Source organism: Carassius gibelio, chromosome A7 (genome assembly GCF_023724105.1).
Source record: "Carassius gibelio isolate Cgi1373 ecotype wild population from Czech Republic chromosome A7, carGib1.2-hapl.c, whole genome shotgun sequence".
NCBI classification, from domain to species: domain Eukaryota; kingdom Metazoa; phylum Chordata; class Actinopteri; order Cypriniformes; family Cyprinidae; genus Carassius; species Carassius gibelio.
Window position 1 is genome coordinate 7,644,402 of NC_068377.1, and position 18,784 is coordinate 7,663,185.

The 18,784-nt window shown below is 36.0% G+C and overlaps 1 protein-coding gene across 15 annotated transcripts in view; it reads right to left on the reverse strand.

The window, feature by feature from the left end:
* Positions 1–18,784, reverse strand: part of LOC128016545 (neogenin) — a 150,111-nt gene that overhangs the window by 49,332 nt on the left and 81,995 nt on the right. For all 15 annotated transcript variants that reach the window (XM_052601143.1, XM_052601142.1, XM_052601144.1 and 12 more), the window contains exons 3-4: positions 9,484–9,759; positions 6,377–6,527 (exon numbers count right to left, since the gene is read on the reverse strand). In XM_052601143.1, coding sequence (XP_052457103.1) covers positions 6,377–6,527; positions 9,484–9,759 — 427 coding nt within the window. The remainder of the gene's footprint in view (positions 1–6,376; positions 6,528–9,483; positions 9,760–18,784) is intronic.

Consider the following 18,784-nt stretch of genomic DNA (forward strand, 5'->3'; position numbering starts at 1 on the left):
GTTAGGAATTGACTGCTTTTTTTTTTTACTGAGAAGAATGCATTCATATTTATTAATTTACCAACATTGTTGAATAATGAACATTTCACAAAGCAAATAAATAGTTATAGAGCATTATAATGTGCAGGTTCCTCTGAAACAGACTGAATATGATCTCTGGACAGGGCTGCATCCTGACTACATCCCGTTCAAAGAGTTTAAAGAAGAAAAAACATTCGGAGTCAAGACCCTTTATGAGCTAATGTCATTTTATTCTCTAAATCCTGAATATATGTTCACGCGGCAGCTCCAGTGTGGTGTGTGCTGCTCTTTTATAGAACAAGGACTAGGCTTCAAATGAAATACCTCAGCAGAGGGAAAAACTGAGCTTAAAATCAATACGAAGAGCTCCATCTTTACAATGAGTCAGAGTATTTGTTTTTCCCAGCTGGGCTGAGATGGACCATCATCATACCTTTCTTTATTTGTTTTGCAGGTGCCTCCAATGGTTAACCAATATTTTGATTAGCACATCACTACGCGTATGCCCGAAGCCACAGCCTGCGTAATACGTGCACATTAGAGGTCTGAATAAACTGGCGGATGAGACTGGATTTAGCCCTGGATGTGTCATTAGATTCTGAGTGCACAGAGAGGCTATCATCATTCCTAAAGAGACGGGACCCAGAGGGACTCACAGAGGGGAAAAAATGGACAGAGAAGCCAAAATGGAGAGGCAGTGACAAAATTCATATGCTCCAGTGACAAAAACAGCTGCCTCACATTTGGCTGAATGAATCCTTCTATAGTGCTTCATGGTCTATTCAACAGCAGTGATGTCCTGCCAACCAGTAAAACAGACATCCAGTACAATGCATTCCAACCCTTCACTTTTCATTCCAGCAGAGTCCCAATGACTTAGATTCAGCCTCAGATCATGGAGCCTCAGATGCATACTCCATGCAAAAATGGCAAGGGTTTTCCCATAAACTCTGTACTTTTCTATAAACAAGGTTACCCAAAACTGGGGTTCCAAAACTCCTGGGGGTTTGAGAGTTGTTGAAAAGAATTAAAAAAAGAAAGAAAGAAAAAAGTATATATTTTTTATTAACCTGCATGTCCTGTGAACATTAACAGACATCAGAGAACCATGGATATTACAGAGGGAAAATTTCAGAGAGTACTTCAAATGAATATGAAAGTGTTTCATCTGACAAAAATGTTTGAGGATTGCTGCTATACAAAAAGAAAATTAGACGGCTCAAAAATAAAATTTGAAAAAAAAAAAAGGTTGTGTAGTGTAGCAATTAAGTAAAAAGTAATAACATATATTCTTTGCACTGAATGTGAATGTACACATCCTCATAATTTTCAAAAAAAAAAAAAGAAAAGAAAAAAAAAAACATTATTATTTCAGAAATCAATCATTCAGTACACCAAAAAACAAAAACATGCTCAGAAGTTTCCAGACTGCTTCAAAGAACTAGGCAAATTTACAAATGTTTGCAAGATTTGTGGCATTGAATCATTTAAACTTACTTAAATTGTAGGGGTGTGCATTGGCACTGCCCTCACGATTCGATTCGATTACGATTCACCAGGTAACGATTCGATTCAATTCGATTCTACGATGCATTGCGATGCATCAAAATTCTACTGCACACAAGGCAAATTTTTCATCAGTCATGAGGCAATACAAGCAGATTTTAAACAACAGATTTTATTGGCTGCAATGTGTCTCCTGTATCTTTGACATAAAAGTTAAATTAAATTAAATGTAATAAAATAAAATAAAATGTAATTAAATAAAATGTAATTAAATCAAATTAAATGGTACAGGGTATTGGATATGGCATTTTCATACCTGAAAATGAAAACAATCAAGTACTTTTTTTTTCCACATAGTAAAATAGCAGCTCTAAGACAGGGCACTTCCTGAAGTCCTGTGCAAATATTAAAATAATAAGTAACACTATTTTAACAACAACCACCCAGGAATAAAAATATTCAGTGCAACAACACACAGTAACCACTTATTACTGTGAAACTTTTTTCAAGTAGTTAAGTAAAGTGCAAACTATTCTCAACAAAACAGCAGCTTAGCAGCTATATGACAATGACAATTATATATGCCTGCCCCCTGATCCTACCATCACATCAGCTGCATACAATCGGTAGCTTATACCGGGGCTCAATTGTTTCAAGCATGTGGCAAAACCCCACATTTTCTACCACAGAATAGGGTCGTAGATCCTTCGCTATAAAACATGCCACCGATCGTGTGATCCTCTTTGTTCTCTGGAAGTTGTGTGGCAATGTTGATCAGGATACCAATGATCAACATGGTTCGTGAAGTTAGTTGTATTGCCAACGTGCTTAATTTTAGTGTGGCAAATTTTACACACCGCGTAAGACGTGTCTAGTTTCCCATTCACTTCATAAAATCCGAAATGTGCCCAGATGTCCGCTTTCCAAGCTTTGGGCACGTTTTTTATTATCCGTCTATCATGGTCATCTCCCTCCGCCTCAGCCATCTTGCTTGTTGTTGTTGTTATTCTCCCGGAACCGGAAGTATTTAAACTTCACAACTTTTTTGTCCGCCAGAAAATAAACAGTGACATAATCGATTATGGCACTTTGCCGCATCGATGCTGAATCGTTCATGCCCCGCATCGCGATGCATTGCCGAATCGATTATTGTTGACACCCCTATTAAATTGCCTAAAATACAACAAAGTAGTAAGCTGCAAAGTGGTTGGTAGCTTTATATCATTCAGACACATTGTCTTGCTCTCCTTTTCTCCCTCCCACCAGTTCTTTACCCAGTCTTCAGTGTTTATCCTTCAGTGAATCCAGCCTGTTCTTACACTCCCACTAAGAATCCTAAGCATCTCCAAACGTGCGATTATATCTCTCACCTCTCTGCCCAGTGACTCATCATCGATCTATCAGAAGAGGATCCAGATATGGGCAACATCTAGGGCCAAGGGCTGAGAGCAGCTGGCATGACTCCACGGTTAATAGAGCACTGTTTGATTTTTGACAAGAAAAACACCTTTCCTCCTATACACATATAAAGGAGCTCAAGAGACTCTTGGGTCCTGTTATACAACTGGGGCAATGTGTTTTTAATCCAAAAAAGTACATCCACTTGAATGTATAACACACAAAAAAAAAGTATATAAAAAACATTTAACAGTAATTAATCATTATAAATCTAGTTTCGATCTCTGGCAAGTTATTACATCTACATTTAGACTAAATGTAGGCTTTAAAAAAAGATTTGGGCCATATATGTTAATTGCATTAAAGAATAAAGAACCAAAAAATAATCTTTCATTTCAAAGAGGGGAAAATCCAAAGATCTTTGATTTATATATATATATATATATATATATATATATATATATATATATATATATATATATATATATATATATATATATATATATATAGATTTATATTAATTAATTTACATGTATTAATTTTTTTGTTATTAAATTGTGGCCAAGCTGTACTGATTTGAATGTCGAACATTACATGGCCAGACTCTATATCAGGAGATTGTTGGCTCATAACTGCATTTAATCTGGTTATTACATATCCTGAACAAAATGCTGTAGAAGTTATTGCCCATTGACATTGATAAGCAACTCTGCCAATGGCCAACCTGCAATAATTTCACCCGACCCTTATAGATCGGGAGAGCAAGAGACAATGATCAACCCCAAATTGGATTTTAAATGGGGTTCCAGAAAGTCGAGCAAAGGGAACAAGTGGGCAGGATATATAGCTAGTCAGTTGATCAGCACTTCCAAAAACCATCTTAACCACCATAATGACCCTGTTTTTTAAGGTAAACTGTAAAAAGGCCATAGAATCTCATTCAGTATTAAGGATGTTATTTGGGAGCATTACTTTTATGCATACAGAGCCCAAAGAGGGACACTATACATCATAAAATATTCATACACACAATATGAACTGAATACTTCTGTACTATAGAAATATTTGGAGATAGGTATTGCACAGTCTGATGAAAGGAACCATGAAAACACTTTGTTCATACTTAAATTGTGTCTTAAGGTTCTGGGATTGAAGTCACACTTCATACAGAGCCCAATATGAGGCAATCACCAGTCACTCTCACTGTACCCTTTCATCTATCTTTTCTCTCTTGTTCTGCCTCTCTGACTCGTCCGTTAACCGTTGTTAATCCCCACAGTGGAGCCACGCTCAGAGTTTTCATGAATTCAGATATTGTACATAAAGCAGGGGCTTGAATGCCTCATTCAATCACTGTCTGATAATACGATCATTCTCGCAAATATTCCCTATTGCTCTTTCATTTGACATTCCCAATTACTGACTGACAGTCCAAACCCGTCTTCAGGAAATCTCACAGGATGTTTTTAATTGTCTTTTTCAGTCATCGAAGTTTGAGAGTGCACTCTTGTTCCACACACAGCTCCTTTGATTAATGAAGTAATCTTGTGAAGATGGCAACTCTGGGGATACTTACATTCAAACCAGTGAGTGGGGGAATTATTGTTATGACAAACTTACTCAAACTTACTTACTAAGACAATTATTAGTGGTGTTTACTAATGCACGCAACATTAATACAATTGCTCATGTTAATGGTTAGAGATGTGAGCAAACCACAATACAAAGTACATAACTTCAGGATGTAACTCATTCTGCACTTTTCTGTAATCATACCTCATATTTTAAGTGGCATGTTTAGAAGAGGTGTTGCCAGAATATCACCAAAACCTTTTTATTTTTATTTTTCTAAACAAAACATTTAATGTCTAAAAAAAATCCAGTTCAGAATCAATGTGTGAGAAGTTTATGTACAGAAACATACAAAAAGTACAGGACTGCTAGCATAACACTATTAAATAAATGTTAAAAAAGTAAGGGTTTCTGAGTTTCGAGACATTAAGTATTATATGATACAGATTTAATAAAATATATTTAACAAAAATCATTGATTGCACTCACAAAGTGAAGTAATCTTGTAATCACTGGTTCACACACAAAAAACATACTTTAGAAATTAGTATAACAGAGTAGAATTCTTTACATTAATAAAATAAATAATTATATTAATGTTAATACTATCATTATTTTAATATTAAAATAGCATAAAACTTACTTTTGTGTGACTTTTCTCAGATTTTCTTTAGGGATGAACAACATATTGGTAACAAATAAGTTACCACTCAATATTAGAATATTATTATTATTGGTATTAGCTGATACTGAATATTTCATTATGCATGTGCATTTTCCTTATTATTTACATGCAGATCTTACTCTTTAAATAATCTGAAATGGCTAATAATGAAAATTCTGTCAACATTTACTCTCCCTCATTTCGTTCCAATCCCATCAGACTTTTATTCATCCTTGAAATACCAATGAAGATATTTTTTATGGAAACTATATGTAACCATGTGTCAAGCAAGTATATTTGATATGCTCTAAATATGGGTGTTTATGCTATGTTTATTTTTGAATAGAAGCTTAAATTAAATCTGTTTATCATATTGTGTGTCTTCAGAAGACTTGGATTAAACCACTCGGTTCATATGGATTATTTTTACTGGATTACTACAAAATGTTTTATGAAATAAAACTTTTAAAACAAATTTTTTGGGGGGGTAAACTAACACTGTTAAATGTAATTTAGAAAATCTCATGATTTATAATGGCCAAAATTCACTTGTAGCATTTACAACAATAGATTTTGGCATTTAGTGCTATATTTTTTAATTATTTAGACAAAACAGAATATAATTTATTATAAGTGCATCCCAATTTTTTATTTATTTCCTGGAATTTTCCAGGACTGGATATCACAATGTTAAAACTTCCTTACAATCACAGCTGTTCCAGTGTTGAGAACATTGGCTGATCACAAGTGCCCTTTGGACACCCTGCAGCTAATAAGAATTGAGCATGAAAAAGTGTCTTTCCAGGTCTAATCTGTGAATAGCTTGGCAGTGTTTCTCACGAGAAAGGTTTGAGAGAGATTGTATGTATGTGTGTGTGTGGGTTGTGTAGACACTTGCAGTCTTGACTGGCATTCACACCTCTCTTGCAGGCACCCGTCACTCTAATTATTTACTCGGGCAGCTGGGACAGAGGTGTATGCCAGCAGAACTGCAGACGTATACAGAGAGTGATCCCTAAAAGTGGACACTGCTGCCACAGTGGGACTCTTAGCTTGTGTTCGTCACACTGGCAACACACTGAGGAATCAATGGCCTGTTAGTGGAAATCACTGTCTGATTCAGGGAGCAGAGCTCTGGATCTATTAATAGCAGAGTATCTACCTTCCCTGGAGATCTGTGAGGACAGAGATGCTGTTTGATGATGCGTTTCCTACCTGTACTCAATGATCTGGTCTTTGTGCGTCCATGTGACGTAGGCTGTGGGATGTCCCGTCACCACACAGGGGAGCAGAACGCTCTCTCCAACGACTTTAGACACATGCTGAGGCTCCAGGAGAAACTCCAGGGTCCTTTCTTCCCCTGATTCTGTACAAAACAGAGAAGTGAATTCACAGTCAGTGTCTGCCCCAGTGCTAATGTTATTTTAAATGATTTAAATAATAATTACTTTCAAACTATGTATAAATATTGAAACATCCTTAAAACAAAGTCAATCTATATGAAAAGTTAAATAACAAATACTATTATATTAAATAGTAATACTATTACTATTACATAATCTTGCTGATATTCGACTGATGGCTGAATCATATGTTTGGGGGCGGGGCAAAACACATTGAGTCAAGTCAGACATTTGACAGCCAAAACTACTGATGTTAACACACAGGGACAATGTGTAACAAATGCCTCGTAGATACAAACGGGGTAAATAATGTTTTTATGTTTTGATTAATAGATAGTTAACACTAACCGTCAGCGAAATCCTAACAATTCGAAAATTTTACAGTAGTGCTGTCATTATAAAGTTATATATAATGATATAATATATGATGTAATTAATGTTCTGCATTTCTGTTTTGAGCTGCGCACGCTGAAGATGACCAGTAGAGTGACGCATTTGATAGCACGTTTTTAACCAATGGGATTAAACTCATAATTTCATATAGAATACGCTTCGTTATTTATAAAACATAACGTTACTATTAAGACTTATAGGCTATCTGCAAAAAGAGCCCAAATGCAAATGAACAGATCTGCGGGGCTCTGAATGCGAACTCATTTTATGGACGCGTTCTTCATCAAACAATGTGCAGAAACACTGCAGCTAAACTCTAAAAATTCAGAGTTTTAGTATAATGTATAAAAAGCGGCCAGTAATTGTGTATATATATATATATATACACACACACACACACACACACACACACACACACACACTTACTGGCCGCTTTATTAGGTACACCTTTTTGAAACCGTTTGGACCCCCTTTTGCCTTCGGATCTGCATTAATCGTGGCATAGATTCAACAAGAGATTTTGGTCTATATTGACATGATATCATCACGCAGTTGCTGCAGATTTATTGGCTGCACATCCATGATGTGAATCTCCCATTCCACCCCAAAGCTGCTCTGTTGGATTGAGATCGGATGACTGTGGAGGCCATTTCAGTAAAGTGAACTCATTGTCATGTTCAAGAAACCAGTCTGAGATGATTTGAGCTTTGTGACATGGTGCATTATCCAGCTGGAAGTAGTCATCAGAAGATGTGTACACTGTAGTCATTAAGGGATGGACATGGTCAGAAACAATACTGAGGTAGGCCGTGGCATTTAAACGATGCTCAGTTGGTACTAAGGGGCCAAAAGTTTACACACCTTTACACCACCACCACCACCAGCAGCAGCAGCCTGAACCTTTGAGACAAGGCAGGATGGATCCATGCTTTCATGTTCTTTACTCCATATTCTGACGCTACCATCTGAATGTCATTGCGGAAATCAAGACTCATCAGACCAGGCAATGTTTTTCCAGTCTTCTATTGTCCAATTTTGGTGGCCCTGTGCGAATGGTAGTCTCTTTTTCCTGTCCTAGCTGACAGGAGCAGCACCCGGTGTGGTATTCTGCTGCTGTAGCCCATCTGCTTCAGGGTTCAATGTGTTGTGCATTCAGAGACGGTATTCAGCATGCCTTGGTGTTTGAGTCACTGTTGCTTTTCTATCATCTCATACCAGTCTGCCCATTCTCCTCTCATCTATGACATTAACAAGGCATTTTCCTCCACAAAACTGCTACTCCCTGGATATTTTCTCTTTTTCAGACCATTCTCTGTAAAGTAGTAGTAGCCATTTATTGTCACTAGTCACAAGTACCAGTCACAAGATGGTTTTGTGTGAAAATCCCGGTAGATCAGCAGTTTTTGAAAAACTCAGAGCAGCACGTCTGACACCAACAACCATTCCACGCTCAAAGTCACTTAAATCCCCTTTTTCCTCATTCTGATGCTCGGTTTGAACTGCAGCAAGTCGAATATATGTATATAATATAAAAAATGTTTTTAGAGAATATATATTTTCTATTAAGTTACTTTCTATTAAGAAACCTTTTAAACATGAATTTAATACAATTTAGGCCTCTGATTTGCATAACAAAAGGTTGGGTAAGAAATATATATATATATATATATATATATATATATATATATATATATATATAACAAATGTTATTCTTACTCCCCAAGATAATTTGTTTAAAAGGATGTTTAAATAGACAAAAAGCATAAATAACATTTAAATATAATTTAAATAAATATATAAGAATAAACTCTCAATTTAAACTCTATTTTAAAACTATCTCTCTCCTCTCAAAAAAAGGAATGGAGAGGAATTGGCCTTTTCATTATAAATGCTGGGTAATTGTCTTTTCCCAAACAGACAAACAGGTAACACTTTAGAATAAGGTTCCATTAGTTAATGTTAGTTAACTACTTTCGTTAACATGAACTAAGCAAGAACCATCCTTCTACAGCATTTATAAGTCTTAGTTCATGTTAATTTCAACATTTACTAATGCATTATTTAAATCAAAAGTTGTGCTTGTTAACATTAGTTAATGCACTGTGAATTACCATGAACTAACAATGAATAACTGTATTTTCATTAACTAACATTAACGAAGATGAATAAATACAGTAATAAATGTATTATTCATTGTTTGTTCATGTTAATTAATACATTAACTAACATTAACTAATAGAACCTTATTCTAAAGTGTTACCGACAAACAAAATGCCAAATTAAAATTACCATGAAATACATGTTTTTTTTAACTGGGATAATTTTCGTGACTTAACTATTATTCTATTATCAAAATGTCAATTTGTAAATTAGTCTTAATATTAAATAGAAGATAAAGATTTTTACATTAGTAAAAAAAAAAAAAACAAACACATGGACATAATTTAATTTGATACATTAGAGTATAGTTGATGATTTGATTCCAAGTATGGAATTGGAATTTGTATGGTAGTATGGAATATGTACCAGGCAGTATCTGTATTTCTGCTTCTTCACTGGTCTTGGTGGGCCCAGCGTTGTCGATCACGCAGCGGTACAGGCCTGCGTCTGCCTCGGTGGCGTTACTGATGACGAGAGCACCACTGGGCAGTGTGAAGACTCTCTGGTCCAGCTTCAATGGCTCTTTGTTTTGTTCCCAGCGGATGAAAGACACCAGGTCTGGATTCACCTCACAGTTTAGCACATGACTGTCACCCATCCGCACTGATGCGGCTTCCGGCTGACTCAGGTACCGTGGTATACCTTAAAAGACAAGGAGAGGAAGAAATCAGAATAATTACAAAAAAAATCATTATCACATACAGTACTGGTTTGATATTCTGCTTATGAACTACACGCCATGAACAGAAAGTGTTAAGCAATTCTTGTGCAAAGTGAGTATATGAAATGGCAATTACTTTTGTATACTGGCAAGGCTTTTGAAATGTTGAAATACCAAGAAAAACGTCTAAAGCTATTTGCCTGTAGGCTAAAATAATTTTCCCTGTCTGTGTGATCTACAGTATGTGCTTCAGAGGTGGAGGCAGGAAGTTATTGCATTTTGATTAATTGAAGACAATTATGTGCACTGAGGAATCATGCACAATAAGCACATCATTATCAAATATGGTCTGTTTTAATTTCATTTTGACTTTTTTTTTTTTTAAGTTAATTATCTCCCTTCTATGCCAGAGATTCAAAAGCAGCTCTTTAGAGGTAAAAAATAAAAACCCCATCTAAAACCCAAGGGAACATTTTACCCTCAAATCTCTGTAAATGAAACTGATGGTGCTGAAAAATAGTCATGGCACACAAGTGTTTACACTTTCTGGAGTTCCCCTGGTGTCCCTAAAGTGGAGAAACTGCCAGGAACCTCGTCTGTAAGCAGGAAGTGGTGCTGAAAGGCTTCTAAGTCTCAGATTTCTCTGCTCCTCAGCCCTGGCAAAGTAATAAAGTCCAGAGGAATGACTTTACATTAATTCTGGGGTGGTTCAACTATTTATGAATTCTAATTTTGAAGGTGATATATAGAATTGAACAAGAAAAAAAAAAAAAAAATTTCAAGAATCAGTCCAAACTATCTAAACTGCGTTTCCCGGACCTTCTTAATGCTACGTCGTTCGTAAGTTATACTTTTACGTTAAAACGTGTTTCAGGAAATGTTCTTCGTTAAGTATACCTTCTGTGAGTCATTGGTTCGTACCGCTCCTCTGGACCACTCTTTAGCTACAGTATACAATATCGATGTTCACAGTTCACTCCGCTAGTGCCCATTGCCCAAAAAGCTTCTTCATATTTTAGTCAATACGATTCTGTGGCAAGAAAAAGTGTAAAACCAAATAAATATTACTATTCTAAAATTGTAATACACCCAGTGTTCAATTAGACTTCAATTAAATTAAGTGTTTTATGTAAATAATAAAACTGTCATTATAGCCTACTGATGGTTTTTAGTTTTTCCATTATAATATGCAAAGGCACATCGGCTGGCAAACCATTAGGACATCAGCACATAATTAGGAGTCTATTTAAAGGGAATGAATGTGAAGGGGAGTTTGGTCAAACTATGGCAGCGAGAAAGTAAAAAATGGTCCAAAATCAAAGACAGCTGCATCTGCGGAGCCAGTTAGGCCTAGTGTATGTGCACGATTTCATTATCGGGTCAGAATAGCTACCATATCAAAAGATACAATTCCAAAAAAAAAAATGCCTGCCACGGGAGCAAATTCAGCAGCTTTCACATCTTGTTGTTCCAACTTTGTTGAGACAAACTTGACGGAGCTTCCCACTAAACCCCGAAATTCAGCTGCTGGCTGGTCTCCGTTTTTAAGCTGTTGGTAGTGATCTGGAGGTGGTTGGGGATGGATATGGGTTGAATAAGGCCTCGGCATGGCGGTGCGTTCACTCAGTCACAAACATCCTGCTCCGTCAAACATCCTGCTCCGTGATTACATGTCTTTCTCTAGGCACAAAGTGATGGAGGCACATCAAGGCTTCCATGCCATTGCGTGTGTCCAGTGAGTAATTGGCATTTTTGATGGGACACTTATACCCATCGCCATCCCATCAGCACTCAACCAGGCCTTCATAATTTATACGTGACCCTGGATCACAAGACCAGTCTTAAGTCACTAGGCTTTATTTTTAGCAATAGCCAAAAATACATTGTCTGGGTCAAAATTAGGATATTAAAGGAAAATGCCACCGTTTTTCCGGTCTTCTTCCCTCAACTTAGACGAGTTGGTACGTACCTCTCCCGTCTCAGTGCATGCACTCAAACGCTGAAGAGCGCGGCACCACTATGCTAACGTCATTCATTCCTTAGGATCCAAACAGGGATGAATTTAGAAGCTACAAAACACTTCCATGTATTCCCTATTTAAAAACAGTTACATGAGTAGTTACACGAGTATGTATGGTGGCACAAAATAAAACGTTGCGATTTTCGAAGCGTATAAAAAATGATGACTATAATGGATGACGGAAGAGCACTTCGAAGCACTTCGACCTCGGCACAGTAATATCATCACTGCTGAAAACTCCTCATGTTGGTTGTATTGACGGAAGTTAGAGGGAGATGAAGAGGGGCACCAAGGTCAAAGTGTTCCTGTGGCTCCGTGGTAGAGCATTGCATTAGCAGTGCAAAAGGTAGTGGGTTTGATTACCACTGTAAGTCGCTTTGGAGAAATGCATAAATTTAATTCACACACACACACACACACACACACACACACATATATATATATATATATATATATATATGTGTGTGTGTGTGTGTGTGTCTATATACTTTTAATTACAATTAATTTAAATTTCCTGAATGGGATTTTAATGTATTAAAATTATTTTATGTATGTAATAATAATAATAATAATAATAATAATAATAATATGAAAAATGTTACTGTAGGTAAATATTGCTGTTCAGTGCTTGGTGCTGGAATTTTATATTGGTCTATATATTAAATTTTATATATATTATTTTATATTTTAGTTTGACTGAATGACTGATTGAGTTGATATATCAAATGTTTTTGAAAGACGTCCCTTATGCTCACCAAGTCAAACAGTAATATTGTGAAATATTATTACAATTTAAAATAACTTCTATATCAATATATTCACACAATCCTTTAGAAATCATTCTAAAATACTTATTGGCTCAATAACCATTTTTTCTCAAACATGTTGGGAATAGTTGTGCTACTTAATATTTTTTTGGAAAGTAAGATAATGATTTAAAAAAATTACTGCCCCCTAAACATTGAAATGATGGTGTACTAATAACTGGGTGAAATCTGTGATGTGAGATCTCTAAATGTATTCATCACTTTGAGATTTTAAATAATGCCTGAAAGAGATTTACTAGCCGAGGTCCTGGAAAAGTCATGGACTGAATAAGACATTTCTGATAAAAACTTTTCCTTTTCTTTTCTTTTTTTACGTTTAAACAGAGTCCTATATTTAAATCAGCTACGTTCCTCAAGTCTTCCTCATGTTTTTAGCCCTGAAACTGTTCAGTTGAGCTCATCGGAGCACTAGTTCATCACTTCACATAATGAGGAGCGAAGCGTTGAGCACTTTGTTTAATACAGTTGTCTCCACTTAATCACAGTTCCCTCTCCTTCGATACGGTAGCTACTCCTTTTACATGTTTCTCTGCCAAATCTGCATCCGGCTTCATATGGAAATATAAATCACAAATGAGATCTCTTTAATATCTACCTTCTGGAAAAAGAAGTACACTTTGGCGAAGCAAAGAGTACTATTATAAAAATAATATACTTAAGCACAAACTGAATGTAATGATTTTGTGAATGTAAGTTAAATTATTGTTAATTGAAATCAAATTGAAATGTGTTATACTTTGCTTAACTATAAAGTTTTATTTTTTTAACCATTGAAGTTTGACTTTAGTCTACCTTCATACATAATTTCATTTCTATTAAAGCTTTAAAATCACTGCCACTAAAGCTCAAAACAGAGATCTGTGGATCCCTTGCAGATGAACATAAAGACTCATGCATGAAAATGTATTTGTGAGAGTCTAGGAGAAAGGAGTGATGGGGTTTCCTTTGTCTGGCATTAGTCCGTTACACACATGCCATGCTCTCACTCTCTCTTAATGTGAAAGAGCATGCGGTGAGAGATGCTATCAGCCGCTGGCTCTGAGTGAACAGAGAACAGCATTCATTCATCTCCACAGGCTCTGCTTTATAACAGCACACAGAAAGGTTTCACAGAGCATGCTGTGGGATTTTAATCCCCTTATAAACTATTTACAAAATCAGGTTTTTTACAACATAGCAGCTTTTATACTCTTAAAGGAAACGTTCTGGGTATTTCTGTCCTTTAAGTACTTTTTAGAAGAAGACAAAAAAATCTAGACATAGTTTGTTATACATCTGTATGGCTAGAGGACATACAGTATAAAATATTTACAATAAAGGGACAACTATTTTTTTTCTTGCAAAATAAACTCTTAGAGGGTCATTAATTCAATAATGCAAAGTGGGTGAAGGTATTAGTGAAAGTAAAAGTGTATTAGACTCATTATGTAACCATTTCGCAAATTAATACATACATAAATGCATTAATGGAAATTTAAAGTTGGTTCAAGTTTAAATGATGTTATTATGGGAGAAGGCATGCAGTGCAGAGTAGTATGAGGAATGAAATGATGTAAATATTGCTGTGAAAATACACATAGGTAACTTCTGTTGGTGCATGTAAAATTATTAATTTTTTTTTTTTTGTGCATTTAGAGAAAAAACATGGGAAATAATATTAATATCGATCATAAGTATATTTTACTATTTTACACCACTGTCAGATGTTTGGGGTCAATGGGATTGATCAAAAGTTACAGTAAAGACTTTTACATTGTTACAAAAGGTTTACATTTCAAATAAATGCTTTTATTTCAAAATGTCTATTTATCAAAAAAAAACTTTAAAAAATTCTGAAGGATCATGTGAGCCTGAAGACTGGAATAATGGCTGCTCAAACTTCAGCTGTCCCACCAAAAGGAATAAACTGCATTTTACGATATATTAAAATGGAAAACTGTTCTTTTGAATTCTATGGTAGTTATTTTTAATATATTACAATATCACTGTTTTACTGTAATTTTTGGTTAAATGGATGATAAACCAATATTAAACCAGCTCTTACCAGCATGAACCAACCTGGACGGGCTCGAGAATTCATGCTGGTTTAAACTGGTCATTTCAGCAGGGTCCAGTGATGTAAATAATCATAATTTAGAGTACAGTTCAGGCAATGTGTTTTGGTGGCAATGTGAACCCTCCGTGCTGTTACATTCTTCCTCTGTTATGTCCTTTCCAGCCAGTTAGTCCAAGAGCAACATTTGTTGAGTGATTCATTACACTGGTGTAAATGCTACATGGGAACCAGTGAGTGCCATAAGCTTGGACCTCACAGAAACAGCTCACAAACACAAACTGAGGGTCTACCACACACACACACACACACACACATCCCATTCTGGTGGCCTGATCTGGGCCTCTATCTCAGTACACAAGAACATGCTTCAAACTGGAGATTTGGATCAACAGAGCCAGTAGAGTTCATTGGCCAGACTCTATTTTATCGGAAGGGACAGTCCGTTCAATTGACAGATTGTCAGCTCTGCCACTGTTTGTCCACTATTGTCTACATTATCAAATTATAAAAGATTTTTTCTGCTAGAGAATAAAAATATTAGAAATTGCAATAGAATTTTTATTAATCAATTCTTCTTATTTTTCTCAGAATTTTGAGTCCATATCAATTCTCTTCTCTTTTTTTAAGAACTGAGAATTTCTATCTTATTGATTGTGAGATGTAACCCCAGAATTAAAACAATAAGTTTAATACTTCTAAGTTATGAACTCTAACAGTTGTGGGTTATAAATTGACTGACTTTTTGACTTATATATCTTGTAACTGCAACTTTTTAATTGCTATATATAAACTCAGAGTTTAGAGAAAAAAGTCAGAATTGCTGGACGTAAAAGTTATAATTTCACGATTTTGACTTTTCTCAGAATTTAGAGTTTATATCTTGCAATTGCAAATTATTAATTGCGAGATTTAAACTCAGAATTTGGAGGAAAAAAACTCTTGCGAGATGTGAGATGTAAATGTGCATATGTGAGTGAACTCACAATTCAGATTTATTCCTCAGAATTCCAAGTTTATATCTTGCAATTGTAAGTTATTACCGGTAATTGCGAGATGTAAAATTGGAATACTGAGAAAAAAGTCAAGATGTAAACTCACAACTGCAAGTTTTATGACGAACAACTCTGATAATACAAACATGCAATTCTGACAATAAAAGGAAGAATGAGTGAGATATAAATTTGCATCTGCAAGAAAACAAAAACTGAACTATGAGATAAGAAGTTGCAATTAACTTTTAAAAATGTTATCCTGTGGTGGAAATAAGCTTCCAAAATGAATTACAACTGTAACATGACCATTACAGGTTAGTGTTGAGGCACATGAAAACACACAAACAACTGGGTGATGAGAATTTCCAAATAAAGCAGACACACATAGTTATAGCAAGGGCAAAGGAGCTAGGAGTTATAGCAAGGGCAAAAACGCTGAAACAAAAAATAGCAGCCTCAAATCATGGGCCCCTAAGGCCCCCAAAGTACCATGAAGTAGGCCCCAACTTCCATTTACCTCTGTCAAGAAGAGAAAAGAATTTGAGTGTGTATAAGGTCTCTTCCATCCCGCTGGACTGAAGCTCATTCACTGTTCATTCAACTCTGGATACTCTTCTTTATTGGTGTCTAAGAGGCGGCAGGCAGCTCTTTAAAAAGCTCCAGAAATGTACAGGCTCATGGACAAACAGCTCCCTCCATTTTGCGACAGAGTTTTTAGGCCTGTCGAGAGCAAATAGTGCTGAGCACGATTTACAGATGCTGTTAATGCTGGGTATGAGTAGATAAATCTGGAGTTGGGAAGGTCTGGGAAGAAAACAAAGAGACCGATCTCACAGCAGAGTGTGCTTTAGCAGCAGTAAACAGCAAACCCATGCAAAGATCCCAACCCAGCGAGGGGAAATAAATAGCCATACCTGTACACATTTTTATCAGGAAACGGTGCCAATCTGATTTCTATTGACCCTTCACTAAAAGATACAATTTGACCACATTAAATATTCATCTCAAGGTTCGTGCAGTCTTAACATGGCTTCTGTCCAAATTAGAAAGCTGTTTGAGCTCCAGTCTTCTGTCCTGGAGTTCTATAAATATGCTGTCTAAGAAGCACCTAAAGGAGAAATCTGCCAGCCATAACATGACATAGTTCAGGGAGGAGTCACACTGAGAATTGCATGTCACCTTTCCAAGCGTGTACATTTTGCATGAGCCTTACATGCAAGGATAAATATTTGATAGCGATCTGCAAGATCTTCTATTATGAGTTTAAATGCTTTCCTCGCAGCTGGTTCCAAAACTAATCAGACCTCCTGTGTTTGGTTACATACTCTGAACTACTGAATGAAGATCACAGAGTAGATTCTTCAGTCAACATAAGTTAATATTAGAGTTAAATTCAGTCAGCATTTTGTGGCAAAACACAGCACTGAGAACTGATGATTCATGATTGATAATGACTTGCATTTAATTTAAAGAGTGATAACATTAGGCATCCCTCATCTATGGTGATACATGGCACATACTCATTCGCTAAATGTTTAAAGGGTTAGTTCACCCAAAAATCAAAATGATGTCATTAATAACTCACCCTCATGTCGTTCCAAACACGTAAGACCTCCGTTTATTTTTGGAACAGTTTAAGATATTTTAGATTTAGTCCAAGAGCTCTCTGTCCCTCCCTGTCCATGTCCAGAAAGATAAGAAAAACATCATCAAAGTAGTCCATGTGACATCAGAGGGTCAGTTAGAATTTTTTGAAGCATCGAAAATACATTTTGGTCCAAAAAAAAAAAAAAAAAAAAGAACTACGACTTTATTCAGGATTGTCTTCTCTTCTGTGTCTGTTGTGAGAGAGAGTTCAAAACACAGCAGTTTGTGAAATCCGGTTCGCGAACGAATCATTCGATGTAACCAGATCTTTTTGAAACAGTTCACCAAATCGAACTGAATCGTTTTAAACGGTTCCCGTCTCCAATAAGCATTAATTCACAAATGACTTAAGCTGTTAACTTTTTTAATGTGGCTGACACTCCCTCTGAGTTAAAACAAACCAATATCCCGGAGTAATTCATTTACTCAAACAGTACACTGACTGAACTGCTGTGAAGAGAGAACTGAAGATGAACACCGTGTCGAGCTATTTGCTGCGTTGTCCTCTGTTCTATGGGTGTATTCAAGGCGCGTGCTTCAGTGAAACATTATAATCTGAATATAATTATAATTCATTATAATCTCATTATAATCTGAATAGAGCGTTCAGCTCAGGGGCAGGGTCACATTATATATACAGAATATAATTATAATTCATTATAATCTCATTATAATCTGAAAAGAGCGTTCAGCTCGGGGGCAGGGTCACATTAGAAGATAATGAAGGGAGAAGTGAAAAACGGATATCGCGTTGTTTTCATTTGGATTACTTTATCACAGAATATTTGTTTTCGGCAGCACTTGTTTAGTTTAAAAGTAGACATACGAGGCTTTCTATAGATATATCTCTCATGTCAACAAAACACAACAAAAGAGAAGAAAAAGAACCACTGTGGGCTTCCAGCGGTTTTCCATCAAAATAAAAGTTCAATGGTTTAACATTTGAAAATTAAAGAATTAAGACAGACAATAATAATTCATCATGTAATAGATTTTTAAGTACAAGTTACAAATTAAGACTTGAGAATAAAGGTAATTGTCTTGTAAAATGCTGTGGGTTTGCCACAAGTTCATCTATTTCCTCTTAACTACTGAGCTCTTCATCTCTCCTAACTATAGAGATGGATGTCAGTGTGCGCACAGGTTATATTTTGAGTCGGTTTCCCAGAAGCATCCGGCTGCTGACGGGCACACACATTAGTGAACGAACGGCGCTTTCCCATGAGGCTGCCTCATCAGAAGTCTAACACAATTAAACTTCTCTACCCACTCTGATACATTAGCACTGCATCAATGTGAGATATCACAAGTATTCACATCTGCTTCCACTGACTGAAACTAAACACCCTCTGATCCAGCAGGTTCATAGCGAGGTCAAACACTTACTGTAAATGTCATTTACATACCAACAAAAAGAAAACCAACCAATCTTATTTTGAAATGTAGTAAACATATTTATATAAG